Source organism: Molothrus aeneus, chromosome Z (assembly GCF_037042795.1).
Source record: "Molothrus aeneus isolate 106 chromosome Z, BPBGC_Maene_1.0, whole genome shotgun sequence".
NCBI lineage: Eukaryota > Metazoa > Chordata > Aves > Passeriformes > Icteridae > Molothrus > Molothrus aeneus.
Genome location: NC_089680.1, coordinates 48,556,207 through 48,584,178, shown reverse-complemented (window position 1 = coordinate 48,584,178; position 27,972 = coordinate 48,556,207). Strand labels below are relative to the sequence as shown.

General features: G+C 45.8%; 1 protein-coding gene across 1 annotated transcript; it reads right to left on the bottom strand.

The window, feature by feature from the left end:
* Positions 1-154: 154 nt before the first annotated feature.
* SLC49A3 (solute carrier family 49 member 3) lies at positions 155-26,041 on the bottom strand. The gene is made up of 10 exons (XM_066569062.1): positions 25,879-26,041; positions 15,943-16,101; positions 14,848-15,067; positions 9,110-9,186; positions 8,855-8,992; positions 8,177-8,293; positions 6,473-6,625; positions 4,497-4,654; positions 3,391-3,503; positions 155-2,009 (listed from the first exon to the last, which is right to left on the bottom strand). Exons 1-10 carry the CDS (start codon positions 26,005-26,007, stop codon positions 1,855-1,857), a joined length of 1,419 nt encoding a protein of 472 aa, XP_066425159.1. The 5' UTR covers positions 26,008-26,041; the 3' UTR covers positions 155-1,854.
* Between the last annotated feature and the right edge of the window lie 1,931 nt (positions 26,042-27,972).

Sequence of the window (27,972 nt, the reverse complement as noted above, 5' to 3'; positions counted from 1 at the left end):
ATTTTAAGAATCTGAGATTATTCTGAGATTATACCTCACAGATTGTCAGTGTAAGTGCATCTAGCAAATACAGGGGCCTATGCTTTGTGCTGCAGATACAACACACCCTTGCATCTATAAAATACTTTTTAAAAGATGATACAGTGAGAAGAGGTTAATCCTTTCTTAAACCACCCTTTATTTAAAAAAAACCATAAACATTTGTAAATATATAAAATTATAAAGTATCAAGTGCTTCTTGCTTCCCAGTACAGTGGAATTCAGAAGTGGCAGGTAAATTTGGCGTTAATCTGTTTGGTGTGTTAGTTCCAGGGCTGCAGAACCGACCAGCTAGTTTTGCAAAAGACAGATATCTCATTCCTCTGACAGGTTTAAACAATCTTGTTTCACTTTGGTTTCAGACTTCTTTCCTGCTCCTTTTGACAAACATCAGTGCTTACTAGTGAGAGCATAGCTGGAGCTGTAGGAACAAGCAGGCTCCTTAGAAGGATGCAAACGTGTTTTACAAAGGGAGAGCCTTCCAGCTGCTAATGGGGGAGAGAGTTCAGGCACTGATAGAGCTCCTTTGTACAGTGTTCCTCAGGCACAGTGTGTTCTTGGCATTGGGACTGTCTTCTAGCTGGACTGGATGAAGGTACTCACAGGTTCAATTTGCATCAAAGTCCCTTAATCAGCAAGTACTCAGATTCCCTAAGTGTTATAAAGTAAGAATTTCTCAGGTAGTACACCTAGACCTGAAATCAAAGCAGGACATTACACTGCCGTGGAAGTTCTGTAAAATGAAAAATCCAGTTGTGCCCATTGTAATTGTCAGTGTAACTGAACTCCAAATGGGATCTTTTGTGTCACTTCCCATCTCATTTAACACTAAAGAACAGATGTCAGTTGCAGAGAGAACAGGTGTTTTTTGATGTTGTTTCTTACTTGGTCTCCTCCCCAAAGCCCCTGTCACCTGCAGAAACTTATGACAAGTCCCTGCACTAGTGTCACCATTGCCAGTTCTTCTGCCAGCTTCCATCATGCCAGGCACTACAGTGTCATTCCCAAAGGAGTGATCCTTTATAGGAGAGCATGACATTAGTCTAATACTAAACCAGCAATTTCATCTTCTTGTGGAAACTTAAACCACTGAAATTGCAAGAGAGGTGAAGAAACAGAATCCCAAGTAAAACAAGCTAATCCTGAATGTCTCAGCATTTTTCAGGGAAGCAGAGGGGTGAGAAATGCTGCTGTATTTAACTTCTGCTGTTTACTGATATTTTCTTTTATAGGCAGCACTACAGGCAAGACTTTTCTTTTCTTGTAGAAGAGAAAGTGACTTATTGTAACAAACTTCCATTACAGATCACATACTTACATATCCCCACTGGAATCGAAGGATGCTCTAGCTTCTACTGTCCTTTAGTTAAAAGGCACAATTACTTCCAACATGAATGGAAGAGTTGTTATGCTGTAACACAGTCCTTAAATAGAAGTTTTCCGCTGGGTTTGTGGTAGGCACAGCTTCCATCTTTCTGAAACCTTCACCCTTGATCCACGTACATGAAAATTTAAAAATGGCTGAAATACAATGCTACCCTCCACTGTGGCATTTCTTTAGGTTGCATCAAGTTAGCTAAAAATTTTAGTTGTGAGCATAGTTGTCCATTGCCACTTTGACCTTTCTGGCAGGACAGCCCTTAACAGCCCAGATCCCCAAATAAACACAAGACTGAGAGATGTACAGCAAAGGTGCTATTTGCTCTAGTCCTTGCTTATTGTGCAACATGACACAGATATCCCAGTGTACCAGCTCAGGATTGGTCCATGCCCACTAGTCTGAGTCCTGGCCCTTGGCATCCCCTTTTGGCCTGTTTAGGATTCAGGAACATGTGCTGTCACTGCATCTTCTGCCTTGACCAAATCAGTACTGATTGTCTCAGCATGGAGCCGCTTGTAGTCAGTGTGGAAGAAGATGACGTAGAAACAAGCCATACCACTGCAGAGGCCAGCCAGCACCAGAACCGGAGCTGTGAGAGAGATACGCTTTTAGGCAGTGAAGCCAAAACTCCCCATGGGTGCAGAAATGGACAGGCCAACTCCCCAAAACAACACATTCTGTCTGACCTCCTGCCAAAGGGTACCCCTGAGGACAGGGTGCAGACCATAGTGGGACATCACCAGTTTGGTAACAGACAAGTCTTGCTTTACCTACCACTGGCATAGAAAGAGTATTTACTTAAAATGTGGAAGGCTTCCAGAACACTGTTCTGCATGACCCCCCAGGCTGGAGGTCTTACATCAGAGCAGACACCGTGCTTGTAGGAGTGTGTGTCCCTCTGTAAGTGTACACGTTTGCGTCCTGGGGGTTAGTGAAAAACATTACAAAAAAGATTGAATCAAATCACTTGAGCTCCACAAGGGAACAGCTCCACACAGATAGTGCTTCTTGTAATATCATCTGAGAGCAACATGTAGAAAAGTATGCTTAACATGAACTTTTATTGATGACAAATTTCTGTTTAAAGAATCTTTTCTGAAGGGAAAGAAAAAGTATATCTAAAAGACTATGCAACAAAGCCTGGAAATAGTTCTAATTTCACCAGTGTCCCAAATGAACATCTTCATCTCCTTCTCCACAGGTTTTTTTCCTGTAGGTATCAGACCACAAAAGGAATATGAATGGGTACCTAATCCCAAGATCCAGCTCTGATCTGATTAAATGGCAAATTGCAGACTTTCATAGGTGAAGCAGTCAGATTGCTTTTCAGGGACAGTTATTACAAAGCCTTGATCCCTTACAGCTAGCAGACCTTATTCTGGGGAGTTTCTGCTCAGCGGTGTCCCCAGGTGGCATGAACCAGCTGAGAGATCAAGACTAGGGTTTAGCCTGCACTGAAAACACTTATGTGCTCCTGTTGATCTCAGTTGCTGTCTCTTCTGACCAGCTAGGAAAGGAAGGGAAATCTGGAGTAAGTGAGAAAAAAGCTCAAATACAGGCAGCTGTCTGTGCAGAATAAAGGGATGTAGCTTTCAGTCAAAGCATTTGTAACCTTGGCCTCCGATATGAAAACCTGCCCTGGCTATGCTACATGGACAGTGTCTTCCCCTCAGAACAGCTGCTTTCCAGTTTTATGAAACTCAAGCTTCTGCAGGGTGACTGCAAGAGAAATTTTAACCCAGAGCTAGCAGTGGCATTCATGGCACCGTAGAGTTCTTTCTATTTCAATCTTGCAGGATTGGTTTAGCAGGAGCAACAAGGAGTGCACCATCAGACTCAGAAAGGGGGTTAGAAGATATTCTACAATAGGAATCAGACTTGCAGGGTTCCTCACACTGAGACCTGGAGAAGAGTGGGGAGTACCTGGGGTGCAACCAAGTGTCCAGCATCATTTCCAAGAACATACTTACTTGTCCAGTCCAGGGCTCCATCCTGGTCAAGGGCACAGGTGGAAAATGGATCCTCAGAAACACGGACAGTGAGAGCTTGTAGAAGAATCATTAAAATCACACCCTCAATCTGGCTGTGGGAAGAAGACAACATGCAGTTATGTTACCTGCCTGAGGTACCAGTGCTGCAGACAGGGCCACCTTCCCCAGCTGGAAGAGAATGATGTCTCTTTCTGCAGCATGGTCCTTCTAGCAGAGAAAGCTACTGCTGGATTCCTCTGGCCCAGGCATTTGGTTAACTGGTTCTGTCCCACAGGGTGTCCAGGTCAACTTCAGACAGAGGGCTAGGGTGGCAGGATCACTATATACTCCCTCTAAAGGCGAGCAGGTGTTGAACTACACCTGTCAAAAACCTGAGGCATATTCACTAGGCAGAGACTTGGAAACACTTCTCACTGCAGGACTGAGGATATAAAAAAGGCAGTGGCTTCAGCCTCCTCCTCATTCACAGCTGGCTGGCAGCAGTCACTAAGTCCACAACCAGTAAGAGACAACAGCCTTCAAAGGCAGTGTCTGATGCCCCTCACTGACGTTTCTTGCTGCTGCACCTCCTCCTGACACAAACACATAGCATCATATCACTGGTGTCACTGCTTAGAGCTCCAGCAAGTCATTCCTGCTGAAATGCAGAGGCAGCCCTAGGCAGGTAAATTGATAACTGGAAGGACAGTCACTGTCCCTCAACAGAGCACTGGGAACTGACTCATCCGTGTACTGTTGTGGGAATGGTGCCTCTATTAGCCATGTAGCCCCCATCTACTTCAGAGGCAGGTGGTGCTGGGCATGGTTAAATCATACTTTGTGCCAACCAAGGGAGACCTTCATCTTCCCTACTGCTTTTCTTGGCCTCTTCCACAGAGTCCTCCCTTTTTAAAACATTTAGCTCTTCAAGTTCATGGCTTAGCCAGCCAGCTCCCCTTGCCAGGGGCATGTGCACAGACACCAGAAAGACATTCAGCAGGACGGCAAGCACTGATATGTCTATCTGCACCCACATCCCTGTGCGTGTGTGTGTGAGTGTTGGAACCCAAGCTCACGTTTCAATTGGATTTAATCTGCCTGCTTACCTTGCAACAAAAATCAGGCCTGTAGATGTACCTTCTCCTACGGGGTAGGAGCACTCCACAGCCAGCTCCATGGCAATGGGGTAGATGGCAAAACCAAAGAAACCAAAGAGTGAACTGGTGATGGCCAACGTGATGGCCTGATGTCTGAACCGAGAAGTCTGTAGGCAAAACAAAACAATACCAAAACCTCAATGCCAGCACTGTTTTGCAGAAAGTCTCTGAACTTTTAACCTGCAGAAAGTCTCAGGGGGTGGCTCACCAGTATATTCCCTACCTTTTTCTGAAAACAATTTTTTACTTTCAGCCCTCTAAAGTCAACAGAAGGCTACAAAATGGAGAGGTGTCTGTTGAACTGAAGTAAGGAGAGGATCAGCAGAATTATCTGAAAAGCACTGGTGTAGTTGTACTACAGTAACTTCACTGGTCAGTAACTTACCAGTAGTACGTTCAACATCTCTCTAGGGCCAAGTGAAACACATACCTTTGTCCCAAAGCAACATAATATCTTGGAAATTATGTTTGCATTAGATTACTTGTGAGAATTCTGGGTTGCTGCAGCTCAATGATAAGGAAAATCAGTCAGACACACATTTGTAACACTAGGATTTTAACATCAAAAGATCCAAACAAAAATGCAAACAAAAAAACCACCTGAAACATTTACAAAACCTGGAGATTAGTTTAGTGCCTAGAACAGCCTGTCCCTAACTCTAGAGGGAAGAGCATGACCTTGTTCAGCCAATGCTACTAAAGACAAAGTACTTTGCAGCCATGCTGCTAGTACCTCCTTCCTTCACCATGTAATAAATTCCCAGAGAGGAGCACAAGGTGTCTGTCCTGGGATGGCAGCAAACCTGGCCCAGCTAAACTGATTACGTCAAGGAAAACTATGTGTCTGGAATCAGAGTTCAAAGCACAAAGGGATCAAACAGATTTGAATGGGTGATTTTTGTTCTACCACTTTGAACTAATAGTCCTTCTGGATGGGATGAAGGTGAGGAGGGAAGGGCAGGAGGAATAGGTTTGCTTGTTGCTCCCAACATAGCCTCTTACCTATTCAGTGCTTCACCTGAGTCCCTGCAAGCTGGATTGTATTCAGATCATCCTCAAAACAAATGCCAGAAAATAAAAAGGGAAAATGCAAGGTGTGCTTTAGGCACCTTGTCCTACATTGACAAAAGCATTATATTTGTCTGTCTCTTCCAAATGGAACTACAATCTCTGGGGCCTTGGTCCCAGGGAAGGTGTGATCACCCTCTAGTGAAAGTCTGGATTTTTTATCACACAAGAGAAATGCACAGGATAAGACTGCTGGGAAAGCAGAAACCTGCACCATTCTGGGTCCTCTGTGGTGCTGTGTGTTGTGATCAGATTCCTGCTGTGTGATGGCTCCCATTGGCAATGGCTGTGCTTGAGTGCAGTACTTGTAACTTGGCCTCATGGGCGTAAAGTCTCCAGGTTGTGCATTCCTCTCCTGGCTGAATTCAAGTGTTTTCCTCTTCTGCCTCTCTTGTCTCTCTCAAGGAACTACTTCAGAACTAGAATATAACTAGGTCCTTCCCACTAATGTCACAACCCTAATACTTACCACTGTTAAAGGCAGGAGTTGGAAAAATATGACATTCTTGTTCATTTTTGTGATATAAATACTTAGCAATTCCCTTTTTTTTTTTTTCTTTAAAAGAATGGTCTCAGGAGTCAGTAAGCAAATGGTGATCCAGTATGGAGAAGTAAAATTATGCCTATTTATCTTTATCCCAATTCAGTCTGTCTCAGGCTCCACAGTGACTGTCAAATCCTCAGTAAAGGATTTTTCTTTAAAATAAGAAATTCCTAGCCCAAAGAGATAATCCCAAAGCATAACACAGGGCTTAATAAACACCATGACATCAAATGACCTTGATTTAAGTTGATGATTAATCAGATAGCAACAGAAATAAGCCCATGAGAATGGCACAATGCAAGGGAGAACTTACCACTGCAAACATGATGCTGGCAAGCGCACTCAGACAGAAACTGATCTTGGTGGACTCTATGAACTTCCTTGTCCGGTCGACATACATGCCTAGCAGGAAAGCACCCAACAAACCACAGACTGTGAACAGTGCACCATTCAGGCCAGCAAAATCCTGGAGGGCAGAAGAACAAGTAATGAGAAACTAGAGCAGTTAGGAAAGACGTTTTAATGTCACTGACCCATCTGCCAGCTAACAGTGGTTCACTTACTGAGGTAGGAAAAGCTTCTTTGCCCATTGCAGTAGCTGAGGCCATCAGAGGGCTATGAGTAGCAATGACAGAGTCCAGGTGCTTTTACAAGTGTGTGGGGGCAGCATGGTGACAGCACTCCCAAAGGATGACAAGTCTCTGGACACTTGTCAAGGGAGGCTGGATGCAGAGCTATAGCAGGTCCCTGGCATTAAATTTTCCAGCCTGGCGCCACAGGGCTCTTCCAGGGGTCGTCAGGTGATTTGTCCATACTGGTGACAACAGGCCCAACTGCCTTGGTACCTGCTGATGTCTATAATTACCCTCCTGGCCCTTTTCTAACCAGGGACCTGCACTGGGACACCCAAAGCATGTTAGAGGAGACACCAGCTGAGTCAAAGTCTAACTAGGGAGGCAGTAAGCAGTGGCTAGGATAGGGTACATGCTCTGTTGCCTGCAGTGATTGCCCTTTGCTTGTAGCACTTCTTGAGCTCCATAAGAACTCAAATGCAGACAGCAATCCTGAAAGCAGAGAAGCTTTTAACAAACTTGGAAAAGCATTTTTGGGACCCTGAGTGGCACTGGAAGGAAAGGGTATATGGAATAGCTTCTCTGGGCTAAAGGGCCAGGACAAGCCAGTCACACAGAGACAAAATCAGGATGCACATAAAGCAAGGCTGCAAATTTTAAGAGGTTTCCAGTTAAAAGCCAATGGAGTGTGCAAAATGTGACCTGGCTATAGAGCCCTGAGCCAGATATCATCAGATCTGGGAGATGAAGAGGGGGTGGATAGAAGCCAGACACGTTAATGTGCATATGTAACAGCTGGAGAGGTGTTTTAAGAGGACCCCCGTGGCAATACATATACCAGAACTGAAGTGCAGCCTGCTGAGAGGAAACGCCTGAACTGGGGGGGCCTCCTAATAAGCAGGAGGGGGAGAGCAGCAGGACCCAGCTGTGCACATACTGTGCTGAACCGTAAAAGTAGCACCTGCTTCATGAGAAGGATGAAGAAACGGCTGTTACAGTACCACTGACCTCTTCTACTGCCCTGGCTTCATGTAAATCTGTCCAAAGAGGAAAAGGTGCTTGCATCAGCTGGTCTTTGACTTCACTCTAGGGCCTGCCTGGGCCCCATTCTACTCTGGAGTAGGTGACAGAAGGCTGCATAAGCAGTGCTCTGGAGTGGCTTAGAAAAATCACAATATTCTTTTTTCCTGAAAAAATTTTTGTTTGCAAATGGGAGCCTGGCCATGGGCAGTAATGAAAATGCATGTCATCTATTATACTAAGAGTCTGACTGTGTTCTGGATTAATCTGCTGCTTAATCTATATTAGATAACATGAGCAAATAAGATATGAGACTGCAGCATATTAAATTGTCTTCATTTTGCTCTGAGTCCTTTATGAGGGAATATCAATCTGACTGTATCATAGACAATGTGGACAGTGGGGAGAAAAGGAAGAAGACTCACATTTGAATACCCCTTTTCACAAAGGATCTGTTCCAGCAGAGCTGAAAAGCAGGTGAACATCCCAATTCCTCCTCCAAAACACACTGCAAGGATGATGTATGGCTTGTTTCTCAGGAGCTAAAAAAAGAAATTAATGTAAATAAGTGGAGGAGGAAAAAGGCCTGTCTGCGACAGCAGACTTGAGGGTCAGTGGCTCTGACTCCTCAGTTGAAATTGCTGACAAGGTAACCCCATGATCATTGACAAAGGTGTGGCTTTGTCCCAGCAATTCAGCCAGAGGACAAGTTTCAATGGGGACCATGTTAGGGAGGGAGGAAGTCTTCAGTGCTCAAATTCTTCTTTGCTTTGCCATGTGCTATCCTAACTGTTACCACATCTGTTCAGAAGATTCAAGTTGTATGGTCCTCTTGGATAAGCCCAAGTCTGCCTGTTGGAGCTATCTGAACGACTGCCAGCCCACAGGTGATTGATCAGACAGTGTCTCTTGCAGCTTTGCTGTGAGCAGCTTCCACTCCCTGAGGAATGAAGGAATACTGATCTCCTTTAAGGGGCTTCCATGGCAGGTTTGGAGGAGGGGCATTCAGAGTTTCTTTTGTAGGCAGATTGTTCAGCATATCCCCTCCTTGCAGGGCTGCATCCCTCAGTCGAGCATGGCAGTCTCTAGGTTGCAACACTTACCATTTTGAGCCCTGTGAAGAATGGCTGTGAGTTGGAGTTGGTGGCACTGGCTGATGGAGGCGTTGGTGGGACCTTCTCACGAATCCCCAGAGTTGCTAGAGCACAGGCTGTTACTGCTGGGACAGCATAAATACCCAGCTATGCAACAGAAGGACAAGACAAGTTACCAGTCTTTCCAGCTCCACCACCTCCAAACAAATAAATCAGCTGGACCCAAATCAACCCAGCTGACTGATTAAAGCAGTTCTCATTTACCATCAATGGAATGTGCTTTCCTTCAGGAACTAGTGCAGGGGACAACAAGTTTGCTATAAGAATGCCCAAGGGATTGGCTGGAAGGAAATAGAAGAGAAATATTTTTTTCATGCAAGCAGTCAGAATCAGGTATCCACCCCTACTGCCTGCCAGCATCACAGCTGCAGTGTGCAGCACTGTAATGAACAAGGACAAAATAAGGCATATATAGGGAGAACCAGGAGGGGAACATTTGGAGAAGTTGACTGTGTGATCTTACTCTTGCCACATCTGTTGTCTCACTTGCATGAAATCCATTCTATAAAACCATCTCCCTTCAACTCCTAACTCCTGTAAACTGTTTTTCAACTATGGACTATGATGTCCTCACTCTTACAAGGCTGCCTCAGTAAATGTCAAGCTAAAGGGACAAAATTAAAATGGGCGAATCCATGTCATCTGTCCTGGTGTTACATAGCAGGAGTTACAGAGGTGTTTTTCTTTATTCCCCTATACCATTAGGCATGTATACATTGTGTAGAGGATTCCTCTGCTCAAGGGTGAACAGCCACAGCTCTCTTAGCCTCTGCTGCCATGACAGATGCTCCTTTCCCTTAATTGTCTTAGTGGCTTCTTAACTGCACTTACACTAATACGTCCATATCCTTCTTATATATAGGAATCTACAACCAGACACAGTTCTTCAGATGCTGACAGGCAACCTCCCTCAAGCTGCTGGCAATGCTCTTTAGGAGGGTCACCAGGATGCCATTACTTTTCTTTGTCAAAAGGCCATGAACAAAAAAAGTCACACTGGGTTCATTCCTGAGACCTTTCAAGCCTTTACATTTCATTTGCAAAGGCCAGGCAGGTATACAACATGATCTCTGCTACTTATCTAGTACAAAAATTACATGGCAGCAGAGAATCTTGCAGATTTTGTACAGGAGGAGGCAGTTGCATTATTATGGGGCTGGAGCTGGGCAGTGTGTGAAGCAGCACTCCTGGGACTCAGGTTGGAAACATCCAAAATTGCAGGCAACAATTTTTTAATGTTAAGGCAACATTCTGGAAATAGTCAAACAAGTAAAGCTGCTTTTCTACTAGCGTGCAGGGATGGGGTTAAGAAAGCCAAAGCCAGCCTGGTGAGCCTGGTGAAGGGCAATGAGAAAGGTACCCTTAAGCACTTTTGCAGCAAAAGGGAAATGTGGGCCTTCTGCTGGATGAGGCAGGAGACTCAGTGATAAAGGACACAGAAAACATAAATGAATTCAATGCCTTCTTCACCTCTTCTTGATTGGTAAGACTGACCTTCAGCCCTGGGATCAGAGGTAAAGTTTGAAGCAATAAAGACTTACTCTCAATGGAGAAACAGTAGGTTGGAGAACATTAAGTAAGCCAGACATACAAATCCATGGGACTGATAGGACACATCAGTGCTGAAGTAACAGATTGTTTCCATTGCAAGGCCATTTTTGGTTACCTTTAAAAGCAATTCCAAGAGGCTCCTGAGGACTGGAAGAGAGCAAATATGACTCCCATCTTCAAGAAGAACAAGAAAAAGAATCCATGGAACTTCAGGCTTTTCAGTTTTACTTTGTTCCCTGGGAAGGTCATGGAATAATCAATCCTTGTCACCATTTCCAGGGACATGAGGGATGAAAAGGTGAAAAGGAAAAATGCTTAACTAACCTGGTAGCTTTAATACAGTGAAATGACTGCTGGATGGATGAGGAAAGAACAATTGACACTGTCTCCATAACAACCTTGCAGACAAGCTGAGGAAGTACTGTCTGTCTAGACAAGGGAGCAGTGAGATGAACTGAAATCCAGCTGAATGGCTGGGCCCAGAGGATTGTCATCACTGACACGAAGACCAGCTGGAGCTCTGTCATCAGTGATGCACCACAGGGGTTGATACTGGGGCCATACAGTTTACCTGGATGATAGGACAGAGTGCACCCACAGCTAGTTTGCAGATGATGTGACAATGGGAGGAGTGACTTGCAGAAGAGATGGCTGTACTGCCACTCATAGGCACTACAATAGACTGGGGAAATAGGCAGAAGGGAACCTTGTGAAGTTTGTGACTACAATATGCTGCACCTCGGGAAGAATAAGAACTCATTTATCAGTACCCCTTCAGACTCACCAACTGGAAAGCAACTCTGCAAAGAAGGACCAGAGGAGGAGTGGGCAGGGAGTCCTGGTACACACTAACTTGACCATAAACCAGCAACACAGCCTTCTGATAAAGAAAACCACCACAATCCTGGGCTCAGCATTAGGCAGTGTTGTCAGCACTAGCAAGTCCACATCTGGAGAACTGTGAGCAGTTCTCAGGTTCCCAGTGTGAGAGAGACATGAATTTACTGGTCCAGAAAAGAGAAAAGATGATTAGGGGACTGGAGCTTCTGTCATGTGAAGAGCCACTAAAAGAGGTGGGACTGATCAGCCTGGAGAAGCTGCTGGAAAGCAGTTTTGCAGAGACGGACGTGGGGTCTTGGTGGATTGCAAGTTGACTATAAGCTAGCAATGAATCCTTGCAGAAAGGTGTCCAACAGCATGCTGGGCTGCATCAGGAAGAGCAGGTGGAAGATCATGATCCTCCTCCTCTGCTAAGTCCTGGTGAGAAACATAGAGTGCCAAGTCCAATGCTGGGTTCCTTGATACAAGGTACCAAGTTAGTGAAGCAAGTCCAGTCAAGGGCCAAAGACATGATTAAAGGTCTGGAACATCTCTCATACCTAAGGAGCCTGGGACAGCCGGGACTAGTTAGCCTGGAGAAAAGAACATTGATCAGCAATTATAAAGATGGAAGCAGACTTTTCTCAGTGGCGTACAAAGCGTAACACAGGAAACTCCACCTGAATATAAACTTCTTTACTGTGATAGCTGTTCAGCACTGAAACAAGATGCTCAGATAAGCTCCTACACCTCCATCCATGGAGATAATCAAAACCTGACTCAACATAAACCTGGGCAACCTGGTCTTGACAATTGTGGTTGAGCAGGGGTGTGGACAAGATGATCCCAAGAGGTGACTTCCACCCCTGTCTGTTCTATAATGATGCTGAGGCATCATTAATAATCCTATAGCACACAACTGTAGCATTTCTACTCTGTGCTTGGGAAAGTACTAGCTTATGATGCCGGTGAAATATTACCTGCTTCTAAGTACATGGAAACAATTAAACAGAGTTTCCAAGGAGATGGATTGCATCTTCTCTGTTGGGATAAAATGCAATTGGGCCTGTAAACTAGTCAGCTGTTTCCATGAGCTATCAACATACTGAAGCAGTTCCAGAAAGTGTAGATGAGGGTTGGAAAGGTATAGGTGAGCATTGGGCTAAATTTGAAAGGACTGAGACCACTTGAGGAATTACATGGTTTCAGTTGCCTTCTTTTCCTGGGAAGAGCTATTGCATGGCCTAGATTATGAATGGAAAGGAAGACACTGGGTTAATCAACTATACATTATGATGGAGGGATCCTGGTGGACTAGCTTGCAGTACTCCACAGTGGGGCTTTGTGTTTTGTGGTCAGTGATCCTGATGCACTGGAACACTTCAGGGTGAAGAAAGTGATATACCAACAGACTTCAGTAAATGAAGACTCCTTTGAATGAAGCAAAGGTCACTTCAGTGCACTCAGACAACTCTTTCTCCTTCTGACACAAGAGAATTTCTTGTGATCTTCACAGGGGATGAGTTCTTGGTCCTGCACTGCTTCTCTCTGAGTAAGTCTCTACAAGTGATGGGCAGAACAAACACTTAAGCTGAGTCATTAATCATTATGACAACTGAGTCATAGTAATTTCAGCTGCTCAGCAGGATCCTGAGTGCAAGGTTCATATTTATCACAAAAGCCCATGGAAGCCTATCCATAGGCATTAACAGCAGGAGGATGTGGAACCAGTTTCTGTATGCAGCACTGATACTGACGGAACTGGAATTCTGAGTGCTGCTCAGCATTAATTACACGGGAAGTGGGCACTGATAAATTGGAGCAAGATGACACAAAAAGCTCACATCAGCAACAGCAAGAATAGAGACAAGTGCGAAGAAGCAAAGGGAAATTTGGCTGTAAAGTGCCTGGGTGGGAGCCATTTGGTCTTTCAAGACAAAGTAGAGAAGAGCTGATAACTACCTGACAGACAGGTGCAACAAGACTGAATAGACAGGGCATAAAGAGCATTGAGATAATGACATTTGCCATGAGTTAACTGACAACTGGATTAAAAGACTGGGGCTGCGGCAGATCCTCCTTCCAGACAGTATTTAAATTTTCTTGAAATTAAATCCTGATATTGTACAGCAGACATTATGGATGTAACCAGGCATTATTAATGGAAGCCTTCCGTAGAGCAACATGCAGGTGCTGCAGCAGACAACCATCACCATTCAGCCTGCACTCTGACATCCCAACACGCCAGACACTGAACAGCTTCAGGTCTTGGGATTCCACTGTTCCTTGCTCTTCAGGTTTGTTCTTTGTCATAGTTAGATTCATTTGGTTCTGTAAAGACCAAGGAGGCTTTGTGAATAAAATGCTCTTTAGCTTCTCTGGCTGCTCTCTCACTTAAAGGAGCCCTTTGTTTGCAGGCTGCAGTCCTTCAGGGCAGTGAAGCACTGAGTGCCCAGTGGTCCTTGGTAATGCCTGTATCATGCCACACTGACAACAGAGCTCCTTCTCCAGCAACGAAGGTGAAGGTCTGTCTCAGCACTAGGAAAAGCAGTGCAAAAATAATTCATTCGTTCTGACACCATAGATCCATTCTTGCTAAACAACAGTGCCCATGCTCTAGTCCAGCAGCAGCATTAGAAAAGCTGCACAGGGCTGCTCTTCATTCCCCACGCCTAACCCTTCCTTACAGCTTCAAGGCAATGGGGAGGGAAGGCAGCTGCTGGCTGTTTTGAGGGAAGGACAGATGGGGCTGCCACACACATAGAGGTACTATGAGGCTTCACAGCTGGAGCCAGTGAACCAGCCCAGTTTCTGGAGCACCTCTCAAGTCCTTGGAGAAAAGAGGAAGAGATTTCTTTGGCTGCTGGGCAAAGTGTCACATGAAGAGAGGAAACAGGTCTATCAAGTGTGGTATCCTGTCTCGATCTGTGCCCAAGAAGCCAAGAGAGGAATGTGATTAGAGCAAGCTTATCTGCTTATCCAGTTTCCCAGATTCCAGGCACTTAGCAAGGCAAGTGTGCTTTCTGCATGGATAGTCCTGCCATTTAGCATCCCCAACATGTTTGTGCAGACAGACAAGTATATTTTGTTTTGTTTCCAATTAGGAATATGTGCTCAGCCTTCCTACTGGATGAACTGGTGGGCAAAATTGCCACAGCAGCCTCACCTCCCTTCCATCCAGTTACAGAACTTAGCAACTGTGACCACTGGCACTACAATGCAATTTAAGACACCTTCCTAAGAAACTGCAAAATTAGGGCCCCTAAATCTTAGTAACATTAAGGGCTGTCGTCACCCTATGTGATATTTAGGCAAAGATGACAACCTGGTCCTGGAAGAGAGAAAGAAGGTTAGGAGTCTGGGTGGTGAGCACTGCACCTGGATGTGGCTTATATCCACTTCTTGTTTGTCTGTGTTGTTGCACATGACTAGAAGACTTTTGGGTGAAGCTGTATCTGCAAGGGCAAATGGCTGAAGTACAAAGGACTTCCTCTGCCTGCTACCTCTGAAAGGCAAACAAATTGCTAACAAGTTCTGTGAGGCAGCAATGTTACTTTGCAGCTATCACTTACACATTGATGCAATCATATTTGCTGTTGCTCTCTGGTGGTCTGGGAACCATAGTGCTGCCAGCTTTGTTGGTGAAAAGATGATAAGAGGCTGTGCTAATGCAGAGAAGCACTGTCCAACAAACAGGTACCAGTAACTCTGGGAACCCAAGCTCAGGAACTTCAGAACGCTGAACATCCGGGTGATGCTACCAACCATGTTCAGCCATGCACTCAGGACCACCTGCAGGTGAGCAGAAACAAACAGGGTTTGCATGCTGAAGCCTGAAGGGCAGAACTTAATACAATGGATTAGCATGAGCAAGGTCTCAAACGCACTACAGGAAACACTGGGTGCTAGTAATCACTGCCTGCAGACCCTCCCCACCCCTCTGGGCCACTGTGAGATGCTCCTGATCCTACCCGCCTCCTTAGGGAGTGTCTTGGGGTGACAGGGAGCAAGGTCGCTGTCTCAACCCCATGTAAGAACCACATTGATGAGAAATCTGAAGTTCGCTAATTACACCTTGCTATCAGTTTGCGCCATCACCCATATTTTGCTGTGAAAATCCAAGGATAATGGCAATGAACCATCCAGCTTATGGATCCTGCAAATGTTCTTCTATTCTATTAGCATACTAGTGTTTCACTGCTGCATTCCACAACACAATTCTGGGATTGTGTACAGATCTCAAGCTGGCTTAGCAGAGGCCAAGCTCTAACCTGACAGGGGTCTCTTGCTTGCACTCTGTCCTGCTATTCCTTAAACTGGCCCAGACAACAAAATTGTGGTGCTAAGACTTTTCCATAGCGGATCTGACCTAATTACAGAAAGCTCTTCACAGAGTCAGTTCACAATATCTGTCCCTGTCAGTTGGCTAAGACAATGAAAGCTAAAGCTGGAAAAGGCAAGCATACAACTTTATTCTGACTTTTCCCACTGCTCTCTCCACCATCACCACAGAGGTGATGTTACTGATCTAGAATAGAGCTTTCAACGTGCTAATTCTCTGCAGCATTTGGGAAGACTCCTATTCAAAGCATGTACATTACTGATTTGTGCTTCTACTGCTACCTCTAGGTGAGATTTCCTCAGGGAAGCAGAACACTTCAACTCACAGCACAGCGGAGCCCCACGCTGTCAAGGACCCATGTTGCCACCAGACCAAATGGGATTGAGATGAGGAGGTACACCATTGAGAGCCAGTTGACTGTCTCCAGGGAAATGTGGAAGTAAGCAGCTGTCTTATCAGCTACAGGAGCAAACGTCAGCCAGAGCTGCCGAACAAAGACCAAAAATCAGTAAGCATCAACACCCCCAACAGAACAGTAATTCAGCATCCCCTCAAACTGAGTTTTGAGGAGGCTCACTGTCTTAGTCTCTCCTTGAAACTGTGATGTTAAGGCTGGTAATAAAATTTCAAACCTTCAGTGTCTGCAGTTACTTGGCCCAGAGCACCCCTTACATTTCACTGCCTCATCCCCAGTCCCCTAGTCCTGATGCTGGAGGCTGGCAAAAGTAGAAGTCAGTACCTTTCCTGTCCCCATGTTGAACAGGTTGGCTCTGACACACTTACTTACCTGATGGAAACCACATGGACTCATTCTGTGTTAGCATAAAAAAACAGAATCTGCCACCTCCTCTCTACAGCTAAGATCCCTTAAACTTGGACTGGTAGTTTCAGTTCCATTTTAATACCTGGATGTGGCCTTGTAAGAACAACTTTACTATGTGTCAGCCAAGAGATACATTACTCCCTGCCTTCTAAGACACACTCAACAGATATAAAATTACCTAGAGATTGCATTATTTAATGTATTAGAACACATAACAGGGAGGTACACACAAAAGAGGTACTTCAACAACTATCCACGTTTTTCTTCCAGCCATATCTGAACACAGCTCCCTAAACTTTGTTGTAGACACTGATTTCATTGTTCCTGTCTGCTTCTGGTTTCTTATGAGAATGACAAGAACTGCTTGATCCTAAAATCAGGTTCTGAGATCACATCCATGAGAAAGAAAATGAGGTACTGCAAGTTAGAGGATGTTTCTGTAGATTCTTTGCCAAGATGCATCCTAGCGCTTTTCAAAAAGACTGGTTTAACCTATCAAATGGCCTAACCATTCAATGATGTCGATTACAGGCTGCCTCACTGTTAGAGGATGATCTTGCTGCTGCTGAATACTCAAGATTATAAAGTTTGCAGAAATGTCAGCAAAAACTTCAGTTATAGCTTTCTACAAAAGAACTACAGCCACAGTTGCTTTCCAGGTACTCCCTTTTGTCATCACAAGCTTCCTCTTCACAGCCTGCATCCTGCACCCAGCATCAGATGTGGCGTTTATGTGTAACTGAAAAAGGCTTGGATAATCTCAGGGGAAGGTGTGCTCTTACAAACTGTTTCTTGTTATTTCCAGGGTTCCTGGGGTTTTTTTCTTACATGATAGGGACCATAAAAACTGTCACATTATACAGGAGCAGAGGGGAGATGGGCTTTTCTTCTCCCTAGAGTCATGATGTGACAACAGCCACACACAAATGATTCTTTAGCTAGGCTTTTCCCCTAGCAGGGAGGCAATGAGTAAATGGTAGTAACAGAGAAGTTTTGAATATATTCTCAGCAGCCTTGCAAGGACTCCTAGCATCAGCCCTTTCTTCTTTTCTGAAAGGAGCTGCCATGCTGTACCTCCTGTATTCAATTCAAAGAATTGAATCAGCATGCTGGGCTCAGACACACCTATGTGACATCATTTAAAGGTCTGGTAGGGGACGGATTTGGTGTTTACTCAGCTTCTACAGCCTGGTGAAGGAAGATGCTAGGTGCAGAAGCAAACTGTACTCTTAGACAACAAGGAGATGAATCCAGGTCACTTTCCAGACTTCCATCAGACAGGGAAGGGAGTTTAATTGTTTAATGCTAATGTAACTGTTTAGATGTTACAAGCATGACTAAGACATGAGCATTAGTTTGCTTATGGGATGCTAAACTGCTGCTAAACAAATCCCAGCTGTGTATTTCCAACAACAGCACTTCTGTGTTCCTCAACGCCTTCTATGCAGGGGTGGTGGTGATGAAACACTCTACCAGGAAACAATTAAAGAGATGATACATTTTGTAAGCCAGCTTCAGGTACATTTTCACCCCCTTGCTCCTCTACGCAAAATGATCAACCATGCATTACATCATTAGGAAAGTGATGCCACTAGCCAAAGCACAGCATTTTCTGTTCAGTGACTGTATGCATCTAGGTGATCTGGGACCAAGCACTGGCACAATTCCATTAGATCTATTAAAACCATTTCATGCAGAAAACCAAGCATAGGGGCTGCCCCGAATTCCTATCCTGAGCAAGAGCTCCAGTCCTAGCATATCCATGTGAGAGCATGGAGGGTGGAAAGTTGCAGCTTGTCCCTCAAAATAGGAAGTGGGTCTATTTATGGGTCTGGAGAGAAAAAGTATGTTTCATTGTTTACCATGTGTTGTTCTAACACAGAAATTCAGAACTGGGCAATGGAGCTCAAACTGTAACTGTAGTCAAAGAGGCCAGTAAATGCCCCTACAACAAAGAGGTGGCATTGTGGGGTTTTGCCTACACAGGGAAATACACAATCAGTATGCCACCTTCTGCTTTTGGTTTTCCCAGTTATGGTAACTTCACCCACAGCAGTTAATAAGCTCTTCTGCTGGAAGCCAGAGCCCTTATCCAACATGCTTTTCTGAAACTTTGCATTGCCAAGGCTGGCACCTACATAGGGGCTGCCCTGAGGTAAGCCCCCTCACGTAGAGCCGGTAAAGAAGATGCAGCTCTCTCTTGGTGAGATCAAAGTCCTGTAAGCTCCAAGGATACAGAACAGAGACAGAGAGAGATTCTGGCCTCCAGCACTCTCCAAGGGCCATTTTCTTCACTAATCTTTGGCACACCAAAACCACAGAATCACAGAATGATGGAATATTCTGAGTTGGAAGGGTGCCACAAGGACCATCAAGTCCAAGTCTTAATTGCATGGCCTGTATCAAGGCTTACCACTGCAGATCACAGTGACAGATACAAGGGAAGAGACAACGTTTGGGGTTACAGGATGTCAGACCCCAGAAGCTTGTTGCTTCTGGAACAGATAAAGAAAGTAGAAACAACCCTACCTCTTGCGGGGTTGTTCAGTCATTGCAATTTTCAGTCCCTGCACAAGCTTCACTTTGTGGAAATACACCCTTGTGGTCTGGTCAAGCTGCATGCAGCTCTATTGCCTGAGAGGCCACACAAAACCAGAGCCTCAGTGTGAGTTGCAGAAGGCATCAAGATGAGTTCTTGCTATGCACTGCACTGCTTCATCTGTGCTCACATGAGCTTCTCCAAATGCAGCTCAATAGATGCCAAAAGGTCAACTCCTGACTGTGATGCTGGCAAGCAATTTTCACTCACCTACTACAGCTTATATCCCTTCAAAGCCCTGCCAGTGCTACAATTAATGAAACCTTTTGGCAAGCTTTGACAAAATTCTCAATTTGGCACAAGTTAGAGTAGATAATGATGAAAGTCAGCAGCAGTTCACTTTCTGGACCACGGCAAGTTAATCAAAATATTTACATGGAAGCCCATGTGTCGGGATCTTTAGCTTGTCAGAGTGACCCCGAGAAGAGCTCAAAAGTCTCTTCTCCCAGACCGGTGCTTGAAGGAGTCAGGGCTCTTAATTTCTCGGTCTCAAGGTTGTTTATTGTATCTTATCTATAAAATTCTTTCTCCTGTCCTGCCAAGATCTGCTCAGCAAGACAGTCCGAGGCATTCTGCCTGCCCCCGGGGCGGTGTTATGTCTTTATACTAAAAACTACGTACACAATGTTTATAATTTCTTTCCATTACCTATCACCTATGTTAGACAGTGAGCTTCTACTCTAAACCAATCTAAAAGTGCCAACATCACAGCAGAAGATGGAGGCCTAAAAGAAGAAGGAGAAAGGCTGGACACACCCAGATCCCTCCATCTTGCCTCCTGAACCCCCATTCCAGAAACCCCAAAATCTACTTTTCCACCCTGTGATAACTTCACTATTATTCTATTTAAACTGTTGTGGCTTGCTGATCTTCATATAAGGTTGGTAATTTGCTCCACGGGTCATAATCAAAACCACAGGTGTTTTGGGCTCTGTGCCAGGGCTTCTGAGACCCCTGGCAGGGGTCTTGGCCATTCTGGACAGCCAGAGGGATGTTCTGGGTTCCCACACCCATGCAGAGCCACTAAATCACAGGGACTCTTACCTTTGCAAGCCAAAAAGCCACAATGAGTTTGTGAGCTCAATCCCCTGACACCTGTCAAAACTCCCTTCCCCAGCAATCTGTCATAGATTTTGAATTAGTTGTTTTCAAATTGCAGCTCCTCCTGTAGTATAATCCAATATCAATCATTATTTCACTGATGTTTGAGATCATGGTATTTGCTCCTTCAGCGTTTAGTTATGGACTTTTCTCTCCTTTCAGATATGCACCTAGCAAATGTAATAATGGATGCTTATTGGAGTTTCTTCTCCAATAATTGGACGTTTCTTCTCCAGGAAGAAGACAGGAATTTTAGTTCCGACACTCCTCTTCTGAGCTCAGGCCTTAGAAACACCTTCATCTCACTGTGGTTTTAGGTTTAAAGATAGCAAAAGCTCCAGTGCTTGCTAGTCTGGTCTGGAATACATACCTCAGCAGGTATACATACACTCTTCACTATAAAAACTTGTGCTCAGCAGCTGAGGAGGAGAACAGAAGGGACCCTGATGATCCACAAGCCTGTTCCAGCTGACACTGGGGTACAGCTGTAACTCCCACTGCACACAGCTGCCTGACTGGGGAGCCATGCCCCAACACTAGAAGAAAAGGACAGAAATGTTTTCTACCCACAGTCAACTCATATCCTCAGCTACAGGAGGGCCTTTCCACATCTTCTTTAACAATGAGGCTTGCACCAGGGCCAGGGCACTGACACTCAAACTATCTGACTAATACCGATGTTGGGAATGGTTCTGGCTCCACTTTCAGCTCTCTTGCCCTCTGCTTTAATCTTCTTCTAGCTGACATTTTAATTCTCCTGCACCAGCCAGAGACTGCCTGGTCCCTTCTCCATTAACTGAGATTTAATCTTCATTAAAGGTGGCTGAAAGGAAGGATGGAGAGGGACTTTTCACAAGGCATACAGTGGTAGAACCACAGAGAATGGCCTTAAATTAAGGGACGGTAGATTTAGATTAGATATTAGGAAATTTACTTTAAGGTGGGCAAGGCACAGGAACAGGTTGCACAGAGAGGTTATGGACTCTCCATGTCTACAGGTATCCAAGGGCAGGCTGATGAACAACTTGGTCTAATGGAAGGTGTCTCTGCTCATGGCAGAGGGATGGAACTAGGTGATCTTTAATGTCCCTTCTAACCTACGCCATTCTATGATTCTATGATCATGATCTTATGACAACTGCAGGCCTGCATGGGCATTCCTGTAATCAAAACAGGTTACAGCTGTTCTCATCCTGATTCCATTTTTAAGTTTTTATGTTGTCCTTTCTGATATCCTTGTAGACCCTTAGCTGACAGGTAAGGGTTTACAGGTGTCCCACTCTCTTCCTCCCAGAATCAGATCAAGTTCTTTTGTTTTTCTCCTGCACTCATTCCCCTTACAACTCCATCTTTTCCTGGTTCAGTTCTTCCACCCTACTGCCTTCACTGTTCCCACTCCCACACAGACTCTCCAGGACCAATTTCACCTGCAGGATCTGGTTTCCCTCCACCCATTTGAAGGGAGCCCAGTGTTTGTCCTTCCTCCCATTTCTGCAGGAGGTAGGCTATGAGACACCAGCTCTCTGTCTACAGTGGTAGCAAGGTGGTGCCTGAAGGCAGGACTCCACACAGGCTCTGCACTTTGGTAAGCAACAGCTGTGAGCTGTCACATATGATGGAAATGGCATACATGACAGATGCAAGATTTTTGGATCTCAAAGTGCAGCAACATTGATGCACCACACATATAACCAAGTACAACCCTGACAAAAGCAGTGCCAGACATGTTCTTCACAAAAGACAAGCTGGTAATCAATGCCTGCTTTCCTCATGAACAAATCAAGATTCTAAAAGTGGAAAGTATTTGCAGAAAGGCAAGCATATGCAATCAGGTAGCGTGGGACTCAGGCCACTTTGCCATGTCAGTGGCAGTATCAGCTAGCAAAGGTTGCTAGATGGAGTATTTTTCATTGTCTAGCATACTGTATAGCTGACTATAGAATGAGACTGTAGAAATGCCCCCGCAGTACCTTTTATGTGCAGTTTTAAAAGAAGGAGCCAAGGGGGTTGTCTTGCATAAAATGGGAATTTCTGCTTCGTAACAGGCACCAGCACAGCTCGCCAGTCCCCATACAGGCTTCGCCTACAGCAATTCTGCCAACTCCAGCATGCATTCTTTCATGTGCCTGAAGACAGCTTACAAGGTGATGTAAGAGATCTTTCTGTGACATGGATGCTGCCTCTTTCTCCCCTGAAACTGGATGATGAAGCCCTTACACCAGAGTCCTCATCTTCAAGGTTAAAAGGAACACACAGCTTGGAAGCAAACAGCCCCTGTGCTCAGCTGAAAGAACCTATGCTGACACAGGAGTTTAGGACATTAGGACAGAGGTGTGATCTTCAGAAAAGGCCAGATTCTTGCCAAGATGTCTCTTTTAGTCTCTACAGCTCTCAAGAGAAGTAGCAGGAAAAAAGAGCAGCAGCTGCGTGCACACGCGTATCTATAAGGGCACTGCTGGAGCAGACAGGTGTGGGTGAGGAGCATGTGCACCCTGCCCTGAAGCATGCCAGGCTCCACTTGTGCAGCTCTCCTTCCTCTCCCAAGTACACTGAGTGGTAGTGTAAGTCCTCCACTTAGTGAGTCAGGAGCCACTTGGCCAAGCGTGAGCTAGCGCCAACCCTCTGCTCCCTTGCTCCTTCCCAGCTTGCTCATGCTGCTGAGCAAAGAACCAGGCAGTAAACACTCTTGGTTTCATTCTTCTGTCTTTTTCTGTGTCTCCGGTGCTAAAGCAAGAGAAAGTCCCTCCTGTGAAACACGAAGTTCCCACCTGTGCAGCTTCACAGGAAGGAGGAAAAAAGGGAGGAGCTATGTGCTACAGCAGCTGCAAGCACAGCATGAATACTCTTAAACATTAAGCCTTCAGATGAAAAAAATCATACTCAAAACCACAGTGGAAGTTTGGCAAAACAAATCTGGGGAGAAACCACAGGCAGAGTTATGTCAACCCCCCATCAGCAGTGCTGCAAAAGACAGCTGGGGATAAATCATCTAAGTTTAGCTGTGGTCACAACATCCTCTTTGCACACGACTTCAGGCAGCAAGTATATTATGCTGATGTCTGCTTATGGCTTTCCTAAGATAAGGCAGCAGTTTTTTACACTATATTGTCAGTTAGGAATTCCCAGAATAGCCCTATTTAGGAAATGACAACAAATTCTTGATAAGGTAGTACCCACTTTGTACAGCAGGGAGAGACAGAGGCTTTTAAACTCAGGCCAGTAATAAAAGCACAAGTAAGGGGCTATATTTATCGTTGGTGTAAAAGCCTCTATATCATATTAACTCCACTCTGCTCCAGTTAATGCAAGGATTTCACACGATGAAACAGCAGGAGGATATAGGGAAGAGTGCCTCTTTCATCACCACATGGTCTGCTCTGGCTTTGCTCAATCACTCTCTAAGCCAGACTAAGAAATACTCCTTTCTCAGCCTGTACTTGCTGCATGACCAAATGTGCTGTCCTGCAGTTAAGTTGCTTCTACCTTGTCTCCTTGACACTGAAAGTCTCCCCCACTCAGTACTGTCTCCTGATTGCCACTGCTAGTGGCACCAAAGGTCACTAATAGAAAACTGCATGTCTATGGACAAGAATGAGGAATACAAGGCATCATTCTGGAAGCTGGATCCAGCAAATGTGGTTCAAGCTAGACAATTCAAAAGTCCTGTGTCCTCACTACATGCATTTGCAGATAGCCTTACACAGATGTACATAGAACAAAATGCTGCACGCAACATCTGCACAGGAATTGATGACACAACTTGCAGGGCAATTTTTCACATCACAGAACTGGTTAATTAATCTTTTCATCTGTAACTTTTAAATAGCAACCAACCACTTTGATTTCATGGACTTTCAACTACTACATCCATTTTAATGTGATTTTTATCAGGAACATTCAGAAGAAACTTTAGCATCAGGAAATGTTTGCTTACAACTTTATACGTTAGCATAGTTGCCATTCCAGATCCTTGCAATGGCTTAGAAACAATAATTCCACTCTAGGATACTTAGTAGGCACCCAGTTTTGAAGTTGTAAAGTTCTGGCCTAATTTCATACCGTGGAAAAATAGTATTATGGGCAGTCAGGAAGTTGTCAAGATACAAAGGAGACAGAACAGGTCATTCTTCCAGGGCTACAAAGTTTTCAGCAACACACTGAGGACACAGTAATACTTGCAGATATACTGAAAAGTTCTGTTTCTTAAAGTTTCACCTTTAAGATTTCAGCAAAGTCAAAATCTGACAAGACATCCTGAAAAAGACTTGGTACAGTTTCCTTCACCCATGCTGTCACTGTCCACTTACAGGGTTTATTTCATGTCACATAATGTTCTTCTGTTGTGCCAATTTAACTGCAAGCAAGCAGTGGGGCCTTTCTGCAGTACACTTTTTTACACTCTTAAAGGATATACTGATTTTCCATTGAGAAGGTGCATTAATTTTTTTCCCCATATACAGCCAAATTCTCACTATGTTTTTTCCATTTCTCTACTCCAGCACTCTTGCATCACGGAATACCTAATCATCCTTCAAAGCATTTAAATGTTTGCAGGTTGCAGTGCCTGATCTTGTCTGCCAGACAGCCTGCATTCACAGCATAGTAATCCTCAAGAACATGAATAATTCTACATCAGTCTGATAATTATCAACAATGTCCTCAATGACTTGATGAGCAAAGATCTGGGCTTCTTTTTCATATACTAAGCCTTGATATGAGGAAGCTTTATGGGTTTATCTCTAGAACTACTGAATTTAAATCAGTTCAACAGGTGGGGTATGACCTGGCATCCAATTTTTTCAAGTCTCTCAGAACAAGGCAGACTAGGCAAAAAGAAGTTCATACAACCATCCGTTTAGTGTATAATCACTCCTATAGTGTTCTGTATATGCAACAGACCCTGAAAGGAAGCTTGCTTCTTTTCCTGACCGGATAAATCTGCTGTCGCAGGCAAGCAATGCAGCAGTTAGCTCCAGCTCCTCTCCCATGGCGTTTCAACACTGCTCTCCTATTCTTAGGCTAGAAACATGTGACCCTCAGAGACGATGAATACTTTCTCTGTCTCCCCATGGCATACGAAGTGTACTCGGCAGCAATTTTTGCTGTGCTCCAGGACACATTTTGCTTCATCCCAGGCTGACTTGACGCTGCGGTACTTCCTGCTGAGCTCTTGGAGATCCCACACACCCTCCCGCCCCATCCTGCCCTTCCCCCGCCACACCCCTCGGTGTCCCGGATCCCACCGGTCAGAAAGGAAAGCGTGAAGGCCTAAGTCATAACCAGAACGACAAAGTTCAAAAGTAAAACCCGGTTATTCCGTCCGTAAGGCACGGCCAGGCTGGCGCTTCTCCGAACTGTGCGCGTACAACCGATTCGGGTGCTCCAAGGATGAGGGGGTGGATCTGAGACAGGGCACTGGGGCAGAGCCCTGAGGATTGCCTGGCTGCTTCTAGGAAGAAACAGGAGGTGCTTTTGGCTCTGGCGAGCCATGTCAGCCCGTCTTCCCTCCGCACCAGCAGCAGCAGCAGCAGCAGCGGCCAGACCTGCTCTCCAGATCTGCGGCACAGCGAGGCGGCAGGGAAGGGCTGTGTGCCCTGTCTGCTCTGCGCCTCCGCCTGCTGCTCGGGCACCCGGGGCTGCCGGCGGCCGCCCCCTTCCCCAGCACTCCGGAGGAGCGTCCCAGCCCAGGCCGGCTGCGGGGAGCGGCTGCCCGCGCCGGGAGAGGCGGCCGCACTCACCATGGCGTTGGAGCAGTTCAGCAGGCACACGACGGCCAGCAGGAACCACCGCCGCCGGTACGTCCTGAAGCGGGCCGGCGGCCCCAGGCTGCGCTCCCCCAGCAGGCTGGCCGTCTCGGCGCCCTCCATCGCGGCTCGGCGCGGTGCGGCACGCTTCGCTCGGCTCGGCTCGGCTCGGCTCGTCGCTGCCCCGTCCGGCCCCGCCCCGCCGCCCTTCCCGGCCTCTCGGGGCCGCCCCGGCCGCGCCGCCGCCCGGCTCGGCGCGCTGGGCTGCGCTGCGGGCGTGCCGTCGCTGGGGAGCCGCCCCGGGCCGGGCGCCAGCCCTTCCCCGCGGAGCCGGGTCTGGCCTGCCGCGCTCCTCGGCGGGTGAAAGCCCGGCGCCCCGCATCAGAGCTGCTGAGGTGCGCGGAACGGGGCTGCTCTGGCGAGGAGACGCCTCTCCTGCTCGTGTGTCGCCAAAAAAAACAACATCAGCATCGCCTCCATCACTAATGCCCGCTGACGGCTCCGCGTTCCCGTGGGAGTCCCCGTTAGCTATCGCCTCCGGCAGCAGCCGAGCGGCATCTGCTGCAGCTCGGGGTGCTGGTGGTGGCATGAGCTGGGAGAAGCCTTGCGGGAGCAGCCCTGTTCGAGGGATGATCGCTTACTGGAGTAGAAAAAGGACTAGAGGAGAATAAGGGGAGAAGTAAGACCCACAGGGGTCTATCAGCCGAAGTATATATAGTTCGGTTATGGATTTTTATGACTGGTTTTGCTGCTGTCTTTCCCCGACGTAGAGACACCCTACTAGATGTTATCTCCTACCCAAAAACTCACCAAGGGAGAAAAATGTAAAGGAATGCAAAAGAAAAGTCTCCACTGGTTTCAAACAAGACCTGTGACTAGATCAGATGAACACTGGTAGTGCCTCGGCGTCTTTATGTCAACTCTGAGATGTAATCACCCTCACACACCCACTGCACACCAACACTCGGCCTCAGCAGTACTGAGATGACAGGCTGATGGATTCCAGAAATGACCCTAAAATACTAACATCCACCATGTCACCGCTTGCTCAGGCCTTTGAAATCCTTGTGCCATTCCTCACCACAACCTGCTAAGACCATATCACCCTCTCAGTAAGAGGCTGAGGTCACTTACTGTTAGAACGACTTTATGCCAAATGCATTGAGCATATTTGGAAGAGTGGGTAAGGAAGGTTATCCTGCATGCCAGTATTCTCTCATGAACAATTTTAGCTGAAATTTTCGGGGATCGGAGAGGAGTAGGGAATAGAGAGAGGAAAATGAAGAAGAAGGAACTATTTCTATCCCATGTCAAGCCTGTTGTTTCAAGGTAGAGGGAAGCATGGGTTATTTGTGCAAGTGAGCAAGCTACTCAGCTTTACTGACTGATAGATTGTGCCTTCTAGTCTCTCTTAGCTGGAATGAGGGGTTGACATTTAGTAATACCAGTTGACATTTTGTAATAACAAGTGGGAATATTAAGGTAATATTATTGATTGACATGTTCATTTATCTACAAATACCTGACCTGGTTTGCCTGGTGTGTGAGATGCTGACAAATGTGCACTGTTGTTTGTATGTTGTAGGCTGATGCACAGCAGCTTCTGCCCTGCTCTGGATAGACAGATGATGCAGTGATCTGAGTTGTGTGCATGAGTGAACTGCCCTCCTGACTCAGCAGTGCTGTCACATGCAGAGAAACTTATCCACCAACATGCTAGGAAGAGCCCAGATGTGTGGGACAGCAGAAAGGCACAGTGGCCAGTGCTCACCAGGAGAATCATCATTCCCTCCTCTCCCTTGTCTCTCCTGGCAGAAAAAGCCCTGTGTGAAAATCAACTTCACTAAGACTCTGTGTAGATGAGCATCACCATGCTCACACCCTCTTCTGCTTAAAATCTCTATTATCATTAAAGATGTCTGAAGAATGCTGTCAGAAACCAAGATCCCATGTGAAATTCCCTTACTGATTTTTTTTTGTGAGTAAAATATGTCAAAAGCTCAAATATTTGTAGGACAGATCAGAATCAAGTCTGCCCCGTTTAGCCCCTTTCGATATTATTTATGTCAAGATAACATGTGCTGTTTA